This window comes from Oncorhynchus kisutch, linkage group LG8 (genome assembly GCF_002021735.2).
Source record: "Oncorhynchus kisutch isolate 150728-3 linkage group LG8, Okis_V2, whole genome shotgun sequence".
NCBI classification, from domain to species: Eukaryota; Metazoa; Chordata; class Actinopteri; order Salmoniformes; family Salmonidae; genus Oncorhynchus; species Oncorhynchus kisutch.
This window is the reverse complement of record NC_034181.2, coordinates 57,231,587-57,248,102: the sequence shown is the minus strand read 5'-3', so window position 1 is coordinate 57,248,102 and position 16,516 is coordinate 57,231,587. Positions and strand designations below refer to the sequence as shown.

General features: G+C 40.7%; 1 protein-coding gene across 1 annotated transcript; it reads right to left on the bottom strand.

The window, feature by feature from the left end:
* Positions 1-4,713: 4,713 nt before the first annotated feature.
* Positions 4,714-10,940, bottom strand: LOC109895513 (apoptosis regulator BAX-like). The gene is made up of 6 exons (XM_020489234.2): positions 10,592-10,940; positions 9,821-9,869; positions 9,568-9,729; positions 7,534-7,666; positions 6,858-6,962; positions 4,714-5,766 (listed from the first exon to the last, which is right to left on the bottom strand). The coding sequence occupies exons 1-6, from the start codon at positions 10,653-10,655 to the stop codon at positions 5,668-5,670; spliced, it is 612 nt and encodes a 203-aa protein (XP_020344823.1). The 5' UTR covers positions 10,656-10,940; the 3' UTR covers positions 4,714-5,667.
* Positions 10,941-16,516: the final 5,576 nt, after the last annotated feature.

The following is a 16,516-nucleotide window of genomic DNA, read 5'->3' as shown; positions in this document are numbered from 1 at the left end:
AAAAATCTTCATCGTAAATAAGAATTTGTTCTTAACTGACTTGCCTAGTTAAATAGAGGTCAAACAAAATTGTAAATACACTCATTTAAAAAGTAAGTTGTATTCACCAATGAAGGCTCTTCTCTCAGGCATTCCTTCAGAAGGGCCTCGGTTGGGTAAGACCACTGAGCAGAGTGCTGCCTCCCATCAAGCCCCACGGAGGCCTATTGCAAGAGGCAGGGGGTCATTTTCCCCATAGTCTAGCCGTTAGTACTCCCTCACCAGAGTTGAGGACAGGGCCCTGTGGGGAAAATTATCACAAATCCCCTAACACTAACTGCACAGCTGGCAAGGGGCAGACAGACAGTGTCTGAAAGGCAGGTTCACCCCAGCTATAACAATTGTTCCCTTTCACCCACCTCCCAAGTTCTCCATTCAGTTGAACAGGAGAGCCAGAGAGAGAGAGAGAGCAGCGGATTATAGGTCACACAGGAGGAGCATTAACTCCCTCTAAGCTTTAAGCCAACCAGCCACGGAAACACTAGGTGATGCTGAACAGCACCGCACAGCAGCCTGGGCCATGCAGTGGTCTGATGCCTTTCTTTCTTTAGGGCATGATGTTTGGCCAATGTTTTTCTTGGTGTTGTCTTGCTCAGTACACATGTCTACATCGTAAAACATAATCACAATGAGTGATGGGGATTTATCTAATGAGTGTAGAGTCTGGCTGCGCTGTCGTTGGCCTCCCCTGCAGCAGAGATGTGAACGGGGGTCACGGGGGTGGGAGTTGAGGATTAGAGGCACACAATGGGTTAAAGGTTCCTCCTTAGACGACATCGGAGTTGAAGGATCCCTCAGTGTTGATAATTTGTCTAGAATAACTGCCGTGAACCGCTCAACTTCAAAAATAAATAAATAATAAGTTTTAAAAAAAGAAGCTTTGGCTGAACCTCACATTGCTGTAGGTTGATCATGAATGAACACTTGAGAGTGCTTTAAGTGCCCTTGCTGTCAGAATGGAATTTGAAGTGACCATGGAACAGTGGCACAACCATTCACTGGTTCCCGATTAATAAAGATAAGAGGGGTATTTATACATTGTCATATCTAGCGCGCCATTTTTGTGTTTCTAAATGTTTCAGAAAGCCGCACATGGAAATTTGTTACAATGGTTGTTGTCTCTTTTTTCTCTGACCAGGTGGGCATGTTCTCCTTGCAATGATATAATAATATGTTCCTGGTGTGCACAATAAGATTTCATATAATATATCTATCTACCATGATGCTGTCACTGATTAAATATTTATCAGGTATACATGCAATGTCAGTGGTAATCAAAAAAAATATGAAAATGATGGGTGTTGAAAAATTGCAAAGATTTTCAAACTCAAGAAGAGAACTAAGACACTGCCAAGTATTGGCGCTGAGATTCTTTCCAAGCTGTGTTCTCCAGTGATGAAAAAATATTTATTCTTAAATGTGACAATAGTGTTTATAATTGCAACAATGCTATCTTGCACAGTAAGTTAATAGTCTCTACTGAAAAATAGGAAGACACTGAACAGTTAGCTACACACAAAGAATACTGACATCTGGTGGGATAGAATCTAACTACATAGAAACATCAGAGGGCAACTATTTTTATTCTCAAACTATTGCCCTTCTACTGCCAAGAACTCTAATGTCCATTACAGTAGATTCATAAGTGTTCATAAGCACTATATATATATATATATTTGCCTCGCAAATAATGTATAAGTCATAGAGCATAATAGGAGATGAAAGGTGCTTACATTTGGTGCTTTCCAAATGTGACATAAGCCCTTTTGCCACCCTTCATAGTCTCACCCTTAATAATCCTCACCCTCTACATAGTATGACATAGACGTATAAATTATATGATGCATAGGCCTTAAAAAACAGTTTTTGAACACTTCATTAAGCCTGGTGCTGTTGTTTGTTTAAAGTGGGGCCTAATTTACTTTGCTCTTTGTGTAAGTTTGGAGAAATATCATTTAAAATAATGTTGAACACAAAAAAGTATTTGATCCATTGAAAAACAGGTAAATGAATGGCCAAGTGCTGTGACACAAACACAGGGCACATTACTGCGCTTCAGACTAAAGTCTTCTCTCTTTGCACAAAATATCACCTTATCAACAATCTTACAACATCCTTTGATGTAGACGCGATGGTCTAATACTATCTGTTACTAAAATGCATAGTCTCATTCTATTTGAGTTTTTCCTAATGGAGAGGTTAGTTATTCCCAATGAACACTTCCATCGCCAAGCCTGTTTCAGTGTTGTTTAGCTATACATTCAGATGATCAAGGATACTGCTTTAATGTAATATGTCCACAGGAAGACTATTGCAGTGTGAATTGTGCTAATTCCATTGTCCAGTTGGAATTTAGGCAAAGTTGGCAAGTTTGTTCGTAGTAAAACAACTTTTCTGATTATACAATTATAAACATGTGCTCAGCTTTTTTCTCCATTTCTGTGTTTGTTTTCTCCCAGGACATTGCCCTCACTACGTGCCAGTGGCTTTGTGTTGCATTCTTCCACCCCTGGCATCCACTGTGGTCTGAGGACCCTGGGGTTTAAACCGGTGCAGAAGGGAACCCATAGGTGGTCGACTCTCACCGAGATGACTAAGTAGTCCTGAATAACCCCTTAAGATTTGTATCTGCTCTAAAAGTCAGAGAAACAGGCAAATCAAATTGGCCCATTTCTGTTTGCTTTGACTATCACAGCAATGCCATTAACCTTTGAGTTGGGCACCTTGAAGCTTGAAGTACGGCACTTCATGAAATGGTTGTTGTTTCTTTACCTACCTTAGGATGCCATTAGCTACCATGATAATATGTGCCGTTTAGCAGACACCTTTATCCAAAGCGAGTTACAGTCATGCGTACATACATTTTTGACGTTTCAGGGGTCCCCAACGCTATCCTGGCATTGCAAGAGCCACACTACCAACTGGGCTACTGAGGACCATGTGGGATCACACCGGCTTTTGTTCAGTGTCATGGAGCAATCGTCGCCTATTGCGGTCTTTAGAAGTTTTAAATTTGATTTAGCTATCACCACATGATAACTATTAACCCTCTGTCATAGGAGAGGGCTGATGTCACATGAGGGGGTAACTGTGGTTTAAAGTTCACACGTAGTATTAAAGGATATTTGACAGAAATGACCTAAATCGTAAACAACCATCCATTTACAAATGGCAACACGCATCTACAGCAGGATGTTTTGTGGGATCTAGTAAAGTGCAGAGACCAGTCCACTGTCAGCGTGTTACCCTCTCTGATGACGCAGTGATGACTGATGGCTGATGTCACTCAGGGTTTCTCCTCTGTATCTACTGCACCACTGAGTGATATTTGGTTGCCTTCACTTTTTAGAGGTCGCGTGGATCACTGGTTATTAGCCCCGTGTTTACCTCGCGGCTGACATTTCCAGTGACAGCCATGTTCAGCAGATTGGCTAAAGATGTCAGCTGACTAGAGTGAGATGCCAGACGCCTGTTGAGCATGTGATCTAGCAGGCGTTTTATGGTTTGATTCAGAATGTATACTACCAATAGGGAGCGGGAAATTAAAGTAAAATCTTTTCTCAGGCCCAGAAATCGGCAACCCCTGTTTCCGTCGGAAATTCAATGACTAATTGTAAAAATAGGAATCATGAGGTAGAAAAAAAACGTGCACACACAATATTCTTCAAAATGATTGGATGCTGCATCCTTGCAAATAAGGGGGGTGCTAAGACCGGTGCAATTTGCACAGCTGTGTCTGTTGGAGATGGACCAGGCAAACCAGTACTCAGGTGACATTGGCAAATCGTCACGTGCAAGGGCCACTTTCAATGTGACGCAATGTTAAATACTGGCATCGAAGAATTCAATCAGACTCACACTGCGGGAACCTGCATTGAATAAAAATCACATCGCACCAGTGGCATAAAATACGATTTTTTACACACTTATTGGTGAGTGTTTACACAATGAAACAAAAACCTTCCCTTGTGCAGGGAACAACAGAATGTTTCATTGGTGTCAGTTTCCTGCGGTCTTGATTGAATCCGGCCCTTGGTTGAGAATAGAGTTAATTACACTGAGACAATTAATACATGATTAATAATACATGTTCATCATTTTTGCAATTAGAGCAGTCTAATAAGGTTAATTGAGAGGCATTTGTTATGTAATATCATTGATCATGTCTATATAACCCAGCATGTTCATTTTGTCAGAAAGGTAAAGGACTAACAACAGAACCACTAACTGGCAGAAAGGTAAGAAAGGATTGGGTGAAAGGCTTCTATCATTTTTATCGCAGACTAGATTTAGTTTGTGAAATAGTCTAAACTATGTACAATTCTAATTTTGTTTATAATACGCCAACATACTTCTCATAAGAGAACTACGACATCTTGAGGTTTAAGCATAGTACTGCATGTCATTCTATTATACAAGATTGATTAGTGGAATCAGGTGTGTTACCTCTAGGCTGGAACAAAAGCTTACACCCATATCAGCCTTTGGTGGGTAAGATTGCCCACCCTTGGGATTGGGCAATTCTTTCAGGTTTAAGGAGAAAGAACCATAAAACATTTTAGTTAAAGAGGGATCTGGTCAAACCATGAAAGAGTTAGTATGTTCCCAAACCAAAGTTTCCTCAGGAAGTGGAGTTAACGAGAAAACACTTAAAAGTAAATTACAAATTCAATATTAGTTTGCTTTGGCAAAGGTATTTTTTATTAAACATGTGTGCATGATTGCCACGATTTAAAAGACATTTGGTCCATTCAGATACATATACAGTGGGGCAAAAAAGTATTTAGTCAGCCACCAATTGTGCAAGTTCTCCCACTTAAAAAGTTGAGAGAGGCCTGTAATTTTCATCATAGGTACACTTCAACTATGACAGACAAAATTAGGGGAAAAAAAATCCAGAAAATCACATTGGTGTCTTTTATACAGATAACAAGTTCAAACAGGTGCCATTAATACAGGTAACGAGTGGAGGACAGAGGGGCCTCACAGTTCTGTGAGAGCCAGAAATCTTGCTTGTTTGTAGGTGACCAAATACTTATTTTCCACCATAATTTGCAAATAAATTCATAAAAAATCCTACAATGTGATTTTCTGGATTTTCTTTCCTCATGTTGTCTGTCATAGTTGACGTGTACCTATGATGAAAATTACAGGCCTCTCATCTTTTTAAGTGGGAGAACTTGCACAATTGGTGGCTGACTAAATACTTTTTTGCCCCACTCTATATAATACCTATTTAGAGCTGTGAAAAAATAGTAGTGGTTTACTTTTAATTCCAAATCAATAGAAGATTTGGGATTCAATAAAACATCTAATGTCCAATAAAACATTGTTCAATAAAACACCTTACAAGGTTATTTTTTGAGCAATAGAAAAATTCCGTTTCACATTGGTACTAATAAATACTTGCTCAGTTTGGAGTACTGTACCAAAAAGCCCCTGACTCTCCCTTTTCAGATCAATTCATCATATATATATATACACATATAAAAATAAAGATTACTAGGTCACCTGTGCCCCAAAGTCAAATCAACTGCACAGGACATAACACATTAACCTGTCTTCCTAGAGAACTGTCCACATTTTAAGGGCACTTTGATTTCACCAAGGGCACTTCCTGAGATGATGTCAGTGTGTTTTCCTCCAGTAAACCACGGCCATCACGAAAGCCACTGCAGCCACAAGCGACACAGTACGCCAATGTGACACGGTGCTAACAACCGCCTCCTGCAAGCAAAACGAAAAGTCAATCACACAACAGTGGAACCATTACGATTGTCCGTACTAACCAGAGTCATAGGCTGGACTAGGCTGAGCTAAAGCCTTAGTGCTCGTTCTGGGATCTATAGGCGTGAGGCAAGGTTACTCATCATCAAAAAAGCTTAGCTTCACGAACTGACAGTACTGTGACGTGGCACAGGTAGCTGAACTCGGTGTTGCCCACATCGGAACTGCCTGCCTGCATCGGCCGTTGAGGACACATATGTGCATGGTCTTATTTGAGTAGGAGTGAGCGCTTCCTCCTCTTGATATGCATATGCACGTGTGAGTCACCATACGTAGTATGTACAAGAACTTACCAACTAGCATCGATTACATGTTGCGTTTGTCCGATGGGCGTGTGACTTATGGCTATACTTGTCAGATGTGCATTTTTGAATAGATCAGTTAATAAGAGTTCGTCCAAAATAACTGACAAGCCATGGAAACGCTGTGGGGGATAGATCCAGAATCTCCTCATTACCGGCCATCAAAGATCGCCTACATTTAGGCTATTGTTTATTTGTATATTTGACACCATGTCGGTGTAAAGAAAAAAAAAAACTGTACAACACCTGTATGTATGTCACCCGCAATACATGTTCACGTCATCTTTACCAATCAATTGCATTACACTTAAAAACAACTTAAAAATACCACCACTAATTGCTATATGGCTAGCTACGCTATCAGCTTATCCGAACGGTGGTTGACATTTAGCAGACATATTTTCTAAACCCAAAAAGGACATTAAATATTATGCACCAAATCAGATTTTAGTAAGCACATTGTGGGCCTTTTCGAACACATACATCATGACAGATTTGATAAATATCCACTTTGTTAGATCAGCTTTAAAAATATATATTTTTAATTAAATGGGCACCAATGACCTAGTCAGTCCTCTATCCCCCACAGTCTGTTTTCAATTGATCTCTTTACTGCATGTATGTGTTGATTGTGAAAGCGTCTCTGCTCTTGTGGTATTTTTTTAAATAGAATATAGTCCCATTGTACATCTGGACGGGCATGTTGGCATACTCCAGCAGGGTACTCACCCATCCTCCTTGCTGTCGGATCCAAGCGGAGACATTTTCCCTGATGAACTGTAATACCCAGCTAATAACCTTCTTGATGATTTCTAAGTGGTTCTGTGTCAGTGCCTTGGAAAGAGGGATAACAAATATACATATAGCGTGAGGGGAGATTCATTCTGCTTTATTTGATTCTTTTTTATTTTATTTAACCAGGTAAGTAGACTGAGAACACATTCTCATTTACAGCAACGACCTGGGAAACAGTAAAAGAGGAGAGGAAGGGGGATGAATGAGCCAATTGTAAACGGGTGATGATTAGGTGACCGTGATGGTATGAAGGCCAGGTTGGGAATTTAGCCAGGACACCAGGGTTAAGTGCCATGGGATCTTTAGTTACCAGAGAGAGTCAGGACACCCGTTTAACGTCCCATCCGAAAGACTACACCCTACACAGGGCAATGTCCCCAATTCCTGCATTGGGATTTTTTTTTTTAGACCAGAGTAAAGGGGGCCTCCTACTGACCCTCCAACACCACTTCCAGCAACATCTGGTCTCCCATCCAGGGACCAACCCTGCTTAGCTTTAGAAGCAAGCCAGCAGTGGGATGCAGGGTGGTATGCTGCTGGCATTTAAAAACTTTACAATTGTAAGTTTCAATGATTTCATATTCAGTAACAGGCACATTCCAAGTGTTACCTTGTAAATAAGCTTGTAGGCCAAGTGAAACAGGGAGACCACTCTGCCCCAGTTGATACCATCTGCAAAGATTTCCCTGGCCACTGAGAAGAACACATCCTGGACACAGTTTACCTGGACTGTGCTTATTAGGCTGTCAGAGGAAGGAGAGACAAATAATTAGAAAATTAGGAAAAGTAATCGTTTCTCTTTCCATGTTTCTTGTTGAAACAATGATAAAATAATAAAGTTCTTCATTTGATGACAATTTGCATTTACAATTTTGAATTGTTTTTGTTGTCACCGGCCTACACACAATATCCCATAATGTCAAAGTTAGAATTGTTTATTTTTAATGTTTCCAAATTAATTAAAAATGAAAAGCTGATGTCATGAGTCCGTAAGTCTTCACCCCTTTGTTATAGGAAGCCTAAATACGGTAAGTTCAGGACTAAAAATGTGCTTAACAAGTTACATAATAAGTTGCATGAACTCACTCTGTGTGGAATAAGTGTTTAACATGATTTTTGAATAACTACCTCATCTATACTGTACTCTATATCATCTACTGCATCCCTATGTAATACATGTATCACTAGCCACTTTAACTATGCCACTTTGTTTACATACTCATCTCATATGTATATACTGCACTCGATACCATCTACTGTATCTTGCCTATGCCGCTCTGTACCATCACTCATTCATATATCTTTATGTACATATTCTTTATCCCCCTACACTTGTGTGTATAAGACAGTAGTTTTGGAATTGTTAGCTAGATTACTTGTTGGTTATTACTGCATTGTCGGAACTAGAAGCACAAGCATTTCGCTACACTCGCATTAACATCTGCTAACCATGTGTATGTGACAAATACAATTTAATTTGATTTGATCTCTGCACCCCACACGCACAGATAATTGTAAGGTCCGCAGTGGAAAAGTGAATTTCAAACACAGATTCAACCACAAAGACCAGGGAGGTTTTCCAATGCTTCGCAAAGAAAGGTAGATGGGTAAAAAAATAAACAAGACATTGAATATACCTTTGAGCATAGTGAAGTCATTAATTACACTTTGGATGGTGTATCAATACACAGTCACTACAAATATACAGGCATCCTTCCTAACTCAGTTACCGGAGAGGAAGGAAACCACTCAGGGATTTCACCATGAGGCCAATGGTGACTTTGGAAGAGGAAGCCTGTACAGAATAAAAATATTCCAAAATATGCGTCCTGTTTTCAACAAGGCACTAAAGTAATACTGAAACAAATGTGGCGAAACAATTAACTTTTTGTCCTGAATACAAGGTGTTATTTTTAAGGCCAATCCAATACACCACATTACTGAGTACCACTCTCCATATTTCCAAGCATAGTTGTGGCTGCATCATGTTATGGGTATGCTTGTAATCGTTAAGGACTGGGGAGTTTGTCAGGATAAAAAAGAAATGGAATAGAGCTAAGCACAGGCAAAATCCTAGAGGAAAACCTGGTTCAGTCGGCTTTCCACCAGACACTGTGAGATGAATACACCTTTCAGCAGGACAATAACCTAAAACACCTAGAGCTGCTCATCAAGAATACAGTGGATGTTCCTGTGTGGCCTAGGTACAGGTTTGACTTAAATCTATGGGAAGGCCTGAAAATGGTTGTCTAGCAATGGTCAACAACCAATTTGACAGAGCTTGAAGAATTTTGAAAATAATTAAGGGGAAATGTCCAGATGTGGAAAGCGCTTTGTGACTTACCGAGAGAGACTCACAGCTGTAATCCCTGCCAAAGTTGATTGTACAAAGTATTGACTCAGGGGTGTGAATAGTTATGTAAATGAGCTATTTCTGTATTTCATTTTCAATAAATTCACAAACATAAAAATAAAAACTTTTGTCAAGTGGGATATTGTGTGTAGATGGGTGAGAAAAACAATAATTTAACCCATTTTGAATTCAGACTGAAACACAACAACATTTGGAATAAGTCAAGGGGTATGAATACTTTCTGAAGGCACTGTAACTAATATGCTAATTCAGAATAAAATAATGTCATACTGTTGTAGCTCAGCATTTCTGTTCAGGTCATCAGCGATCAGCAGCAGTTGTTGTACCACGTCTTTGACTTGGTGGTCCTCTAGTTCGTTGGGTCTGCCACCAAGGTCCTCTGGAGTCAAACGTCTCTCTGGGTTTTCTGCACTGACCCTCTCTATGACATACCTTCATGGATAAAAATGTACAAATATTTTGTGAAAATGGATAATGTGATAATGTGATGGATACTAATGGTACTAGTGCTAAGTTTATTTACCCTCTTAAAACAACAGCTCCTTGTTCCATAATTCTGTCATCGATGACATCTGTTACAAAGATGTTGTTAGTGATTTTATTATCAATGTTTAATGACAGGACAGTTTATTGTGGTGATCAGATAGATGTGTTAATCACGCATTGTGCTCAAATTCAATTGGCAGAGACTTTTGCTAACTCCCAGAACCTGCATGTTTCCTTTATGATGTAGACTTTGTATGCCACTTTACTTGGGGGTTAGAGTTATGCCGCGTTCAAAACAACTGGAAGCTCGGGAACTCGGAAATCTCTAACTTCCAACTTCAGTGCTTTCAAAAAAACTGAACTCGGAAAAAAACTATTTGAACAGTCATCCAACTAGGAATTCCAAGTCGGGGACTCGGGCCTCTTTCTAGAGTTCGACTTTCCGAACTTATGATTTTGATTTGACCTAGTATTACACTTTTTGTTTCACATTTGTTACAGTGAAGTGACGTCAAAGGACATTTCTATGGCCTTCCAAGCTCCAAGTGTGTAGCCCAAAATAGTTATAGATTTTTAGTGCTAGATTTTTACATGTTGAAATAGCCGACCTCACTGAGACTGTTTTCACCATTTCGCTAATTAGTCTAACTAGGCCTACATGCTGAAAGATCAGGGAAAAACAAAGTATCGCTTCGATCGCAACCAATGATTCTGACGGGACCCTGTACTTTGTGTTAGTTGACAATATTTTAGATTTTAAAAATTCAGGTGACGATCTTTCAAAGTCTCAGCGCATATTAATATTTACCTTCACCCCCGACTGCACCCTGAGGCTCTTCGCCGGTTTTCCGTCTTTCTCGGGAGTCTGCCATCGACGAGAAGTACTGGGGTGAAGAAGTCCTACAGCTCCTGATCACCTCAGCGGGTCTTGACGAATCAGTAACCGCAAGGCGGGGATCTAAAGAAAACAATTATTATGCGTATCTGTCGCTCGCATTGATAAGTAGCCGAATCCCCCCAAAATTACCGCTGTCTACACATTTCTCTCCAGAAAAATACCAAAGATAAGACAGAACAAGGAAGTAACACGGAAATACACAGTGGGTTGTGTAAGTGCCCTGGGCTGCTTGTTGTGTGTCTAAACTACGCCTCTTCTTCGTGTGTCTTTCCGGCAGACTAGACAATATGTTGCGTATTGCTGCCTTTCACAGTGTGGAAAGTGCATTGCACATTCGTTCACAAAGAAAATGTGTTGCACCACCATCTAACCCAGGGATGGGCAACTCTAGTCCTCGGGACCTGATTGGTGTCACACTTTTGCCACAGACCCAGCTAACACACCAGACTCCAATACTCAACTAGTCATGATCTTCAGTTTAGAATGCAATCTGTTTAATCAGCTGTGTTTGCCAGGGATGGGGAAAATGTGACACCACTTCGGCCCCTGAGGACCTGATCTGAGTGTACAAAACATTAAGAACATCTTCCTAATATTGAGTTGATTTAAATATTGACATTGATCATAGCTTTTTCCTGGATTCACCTGGTCAGTCTATATGTCCTCATATTTTAGTGCAAAAGAACTACAGGGGGTTTTGAGAGAAGGGTGTCCAGCCTCTTTAGGCCAACGGCCTGGTGTATGATCTGTTTGGGTCAAAGTAGTGGGAAGGAGTGGCGAGGTGTGTTGGGGATAGTGGTATATACACTGAAAACATTACAGACACCTGCTCTTTCCAGGACATACAGTTGAAGTCAGACGTTTAAATACACCTTAGCCAACTACATTTAAACTTAGTTTGTCACAATTCCTGACATTTAAACCTAGTAAAAATTCCCTGTCTTCGGTCAGTTAGGATCACCACTTTATTTTAAGAATGTGAAAAGTCAGAATAATAGTAGAGAGAATTATTTTTTTCAGCTTTTATTTACTTTATCACATTCCCAGTGGGTCAGAATTTTACATACACTCAATTCGTATTTGGTAGCATTGTCTTTAAAATTGTTTAACTTGGGTCAAATGTTCTGGGTAGGCTTCCACAAGCTTCCCACAAAAAGTTGGGTAAACGTTGGCCCATTCCTCCTGACAGAGCTGGTGTAACTGAGACAGGTTTGTAGGCCTCCTTGCTTGCACACACTTTTTCAGTTCTACCCACAAATGTTGTATAGGCTTGAGGTCAGGGCTTTGTGATGGCCACTCCAGTACCTTGACTTTGTTGTCCTTAAGCCATTTTGCCACAACTTTGGAAGTATGCTTGGGGTCATTGTCCATTTGGAAGACCAAGCTTTAACTTCCTGACTTATGTCTTGAGATGTTACTTTAATATATCCACATCATTTTCCTCCCTCTTGATGCCATCTATTTTGTGAAGTGCACCAGTCCCTCCTGCAGCAAAGCACCCCCACAACATGATGCTGCCACCCCTGTGCTTCAAGGTAGAGATGGTGTTCTTCGGGTTGCAAGCCTCCCACTCTTTCCTTCAAACATAACGATAGTCATTATGGCCAAACAGTTTTATTTTTGTTTCATCAGACCAGAGGACATTTCTCCAAAAAGTATCATCTTTGTCCCCATGTGCAGTTGCAAACCGTTGTCTGGCTTTTTTTTATGGCAGTTTTGGAGCAGTGGCTTCTTCCTTGCTGAGTGGCCTTTCAGGTTATGTAGATATAGGACTCGTTTTACTATGAATAAAGATACTTTTGTACCTGTTTCCTCCAGCAACTTCACAAGGTCCTTTGCTGTTGTTCTGGGATTGATTTGCCCTTTTCGCACCAAAGTACGTTCATCTCTAGGAGACAGAACTCGTCTCCTTCCTGAGCGGTATGACGGCTGCGTGGTCCCATGGTGTTTATACTTGCTTACTATTGTTTGTACAGATGAACATGGTACCTTCAGGCGTTTGGAAATTGCTCCCAAGGATGAACCAGACTTGTGGAGGTCTACAATTGTTTTACGAGGTCTTGGCTGATATCTTTCAATTTTCCCATGATGTCAAGCAAAGAGGCATTGAGTTTGAAGGTAGGTCTTGAAATACATCCACAGGTACACCTCCAATTGACTCAAATAATGTCAATTAGCCTATCAGAAGCTTCTAAAGCCATGACACCATTTTCTGGAATGTTCCAAGCTGTTTAAAGGCACAGTCAACTTAGTGTATGTAAATTTCTCACCCACTGGAATTGTGAAACAGTGAATTATAAGTGAAGTAATCTGTCTGTAAACAGTTGTTGGAAAAATTACTTGTGTCATGCACAAAGTAGATGTCCTAACTGACTTGCCAAAACTATAGTTTGTTAACAAGAAATTTGTGGAGTGGTTGAAAAACAAGCTTTTATGACTCCAACCTAAGTGTATGTAAACTTCCCACATCAACTGTATAGACTGACCAAGTGAATCCAGGAAAAAGCTATGATCCCTTATTGATGTCACTCGATAAATCAGCTCAATATTAGGAAAGTATTCTTAATGTTTTGTCCGCTGTTAGATCAGGTCCTCAGGGGCCGGAGTGGTGTCACATGTTTTCCCCATCCCTGGCAAACACGAACACAGTGAAATGCTTACTTACAAGCCCTTAACCAACAATGCAGTTTTAAGAAAAATACAACAAAAAAAGAAATAAAGTAACAAATAATTAAAGAGCATCAGTAAAATAACAATAGCGAGGCTATATACAGGGGGGTACCGGTACAGAGTCAATGTGCGGGGGCACCATTCAAGGTTCAAGGTAATTGAGGTAATATATACTGTACATGTGTGTAGAGTTATTAAAGTGACTTATGCATAGATAATAACAGAGAGTAGCAGCTGTGTAAAAGGGGGGAAATGCAAGTAGTCTGCGTAGCCATTTGATTAGATGTTCAGTAGTCTTATGGCTTGGGGGTAGAATCTGTTTAGAAGTCTCTTGGACCTAGACTTGGCACTCCGGTACTGCTTGCCGTGCGGTAGCAGAGAGAACTGTCTATGACTAGGGTGGCTGGAGTCCTTGACAATTTGTAGGGCCTTCCTCTGACACTGCCCGGTACAGAGTTCCTGGATGGCAGGAAGCTTCTGTTTCTGGGATAATGGTGTTGATGTGAGCCATGACCAGCCTTTCAAAGCACTTCATGGCTACAGACGTGAGTGGTACGGGTTGGTAGTCATTTAGGCAGGTTACCTTAGTTTTCTTGGACACAGGGACTATGTTAGTCTGCTTGAATCATGTTGGTATTACAGACTCAGACAGGGAGAGGTAGAAAATGTCAGTGAAGACACTTGCCAGTTGGTCAGCGCATGCTCGGAGTCTGTCTGACCCTGCAGCCTTGTGAATGTTGGTTGCGGTGAGCGTGATCACACAGTTGTCCGGAACAGCTGGTGCTCTCATGCATGTTTCAGTGTGTCTTGCCTTGACGCTAGCATAGAAGTAATTTAGCTCATCTGGTAGGCTCGTGTCACTGGGCAGCTCTCGGCTGTGCTTCACTTTGTTGTCTGTGATAGTTTGCAAGCCCTGCCACATCCGATAAGTGTCGTAGCCGGTGTAGTACAATTCGACCGTAGTCCTGTACTGACGCCTTGCCTATTTGATAGTTCGTCTGAGGGCATAGCGGGATTTCTTATTAGCTTCCGGGTTAGAGTCCTGCTCCTTGTAAGCTGGAGCTCTACCCTTTAGCTCATGGTGGATGTTGCCTGTAATCCATGGCTTCTGGTTGGGGTATGTACGTACAGTCACTGTGGGGACGACGTCATCGATGCACTTATTGATGAAGCCAGTGACTGATGTGGTTTACTCCTCAATGCAATCAGAAGAATCCTGGAACATATTCCAGTCTGTACTAGCAAAACAGTGCTGTAGCTTAGCATCAGCTTCATCTGACCGCTTCCTGCTTTAATTCTTGCTTGTAAACAGGAATCAGGAGGATAGAATTATGGTCAGATTGGCCAAATGAAGAGCGAGGGAGAGCTTTGTACGCGTCTCTGTGTGTGGAGTACAGGTGGTCTAGAGTTTTTTTCCCCTCTGGTTGCACATTTAACATGCTGATAGAAATGAGGTAAAATAAATTTGCAAATAAATTCATTAAAAATCCTACAATGTGATTTTCTGGATTTTTTTTCTTCTCATTTTGTCTGTCATAGTTGAAGTGTACCTATGATGAAAATTACAGGCCTCTCTCATCTTTTTAAGTTGGAGAACTTGCACAATTGGTGGCTGACTAAATACTTTTTTGCCCCACTGTATTTCACAGTTTGTGTTTGCACCTCGCACCCTTCTTTCTGCTTCTTCTCGCCATCCACCCTCTTCCTTGCCTTGGCCTCCAACACAAATTCCATTTTCTTGTGGGACTTCAGGAAACTCAGTATCTAGCCGCTGGTACTGCCATGCTCCATTCCCTGGTCCTATATTGTAGTACAGTGTAGCCCAGGGGTTTTCAAACTGTGATTCGGGGCCAGATAGAAAGCATGCAGAAAAGATATTGAACTATATGCAGTATATCTTTTAATAATACCATCTTTGAGAACTAGCAATCAAATAAAGACTAGACAGTCAGGGAGAATCGAAAATTAAAAACGGGTATACATGACACATGCTTAGTGATTTTGTTGTTTGAGTAGAGGAACACAGCATTAGCTATGGCAAAAGGCATAGAATTGCAGGAAATTAGCTTTAAAACCACAAAATTGTCTTTCAGCTCCAGGCGAAACTGTGTAGAATTGCTGGAAATTAGCTTCAAATCTGCAAAATGTTCTCTCAGCTCAATGCAGATCATTAGCATTACAACAGCAATATGTCTTACCACTGCAATGATACCTTTCTAGCTAATAGGCTATGTTAGAATTGACACTTCCTCTTCCAGTTATTATGTGGGGAGGTTAAATAATGAAACTGTCTACCAAACCTATTCATTTTAATTCACGGGGTCGCCGGTTTGCCTGGACGGGGTCCCCGTGGAAGAAAAGTTTGAAAGCCCCTGATGTAGCCTAGAGTAGCCTAGGCTAAATGATTGTCTTTCATGATTTAAAAGCTACACGTGCAGGCATTACACTGACTGACACCCACATCCTTAAATTGACTTAATTACACAATAACAAACAGAACATTCACACACATGATTTAAATGAACATTTTAGTTAAAACAAAGTAGTGAATTTGCGTTTATGCAGACACTGCAATGCTTTCTTAGTTTGAATTAAATCATACATTACATTCATGGGATTTACCTTTTCACAAATCTTAAAACGCAAACTACAAACTTGTCAGGGGATGTCACTGTTGCCTTATGGAATTTTCCTCCACTAGAGATAACCTATCTGTAAGATGACACCGACCCAGAGCAGCACCAAAATAAACATAGCTTTGTTACTTGTTACATGGTCACTAATAGCATAGCCCTATAGGTGGTGCTGTGTCATTTCTGTTTTGCTGAGCAGACATTCGATTTTAGTAGCACAACCCACCTCTTTCACACTCCACCTGCTTCCCTCCAGCCAACTTGCTTGTCTGTTTTTTCTACCACATAACAAAAGCCCAATGGACTGTCTCACAATGCCTGCATGGAAGACACATGGGGTATTCGGCTCTACCATCAGCTCCCACATTACCTATATACTCTAAAAAGAAAAGGTTCCTGGGGTATCCTTTAAGGCTTCTTCAAATTGAAACTATGGGGGAACCTCTATAAATTCTTTGAATAACCTTTTGAAGAGCCTTTTGGGGTACATTTTTGAACTAGCCCCCCCTCCCTGTTGTTATTATTATTATCC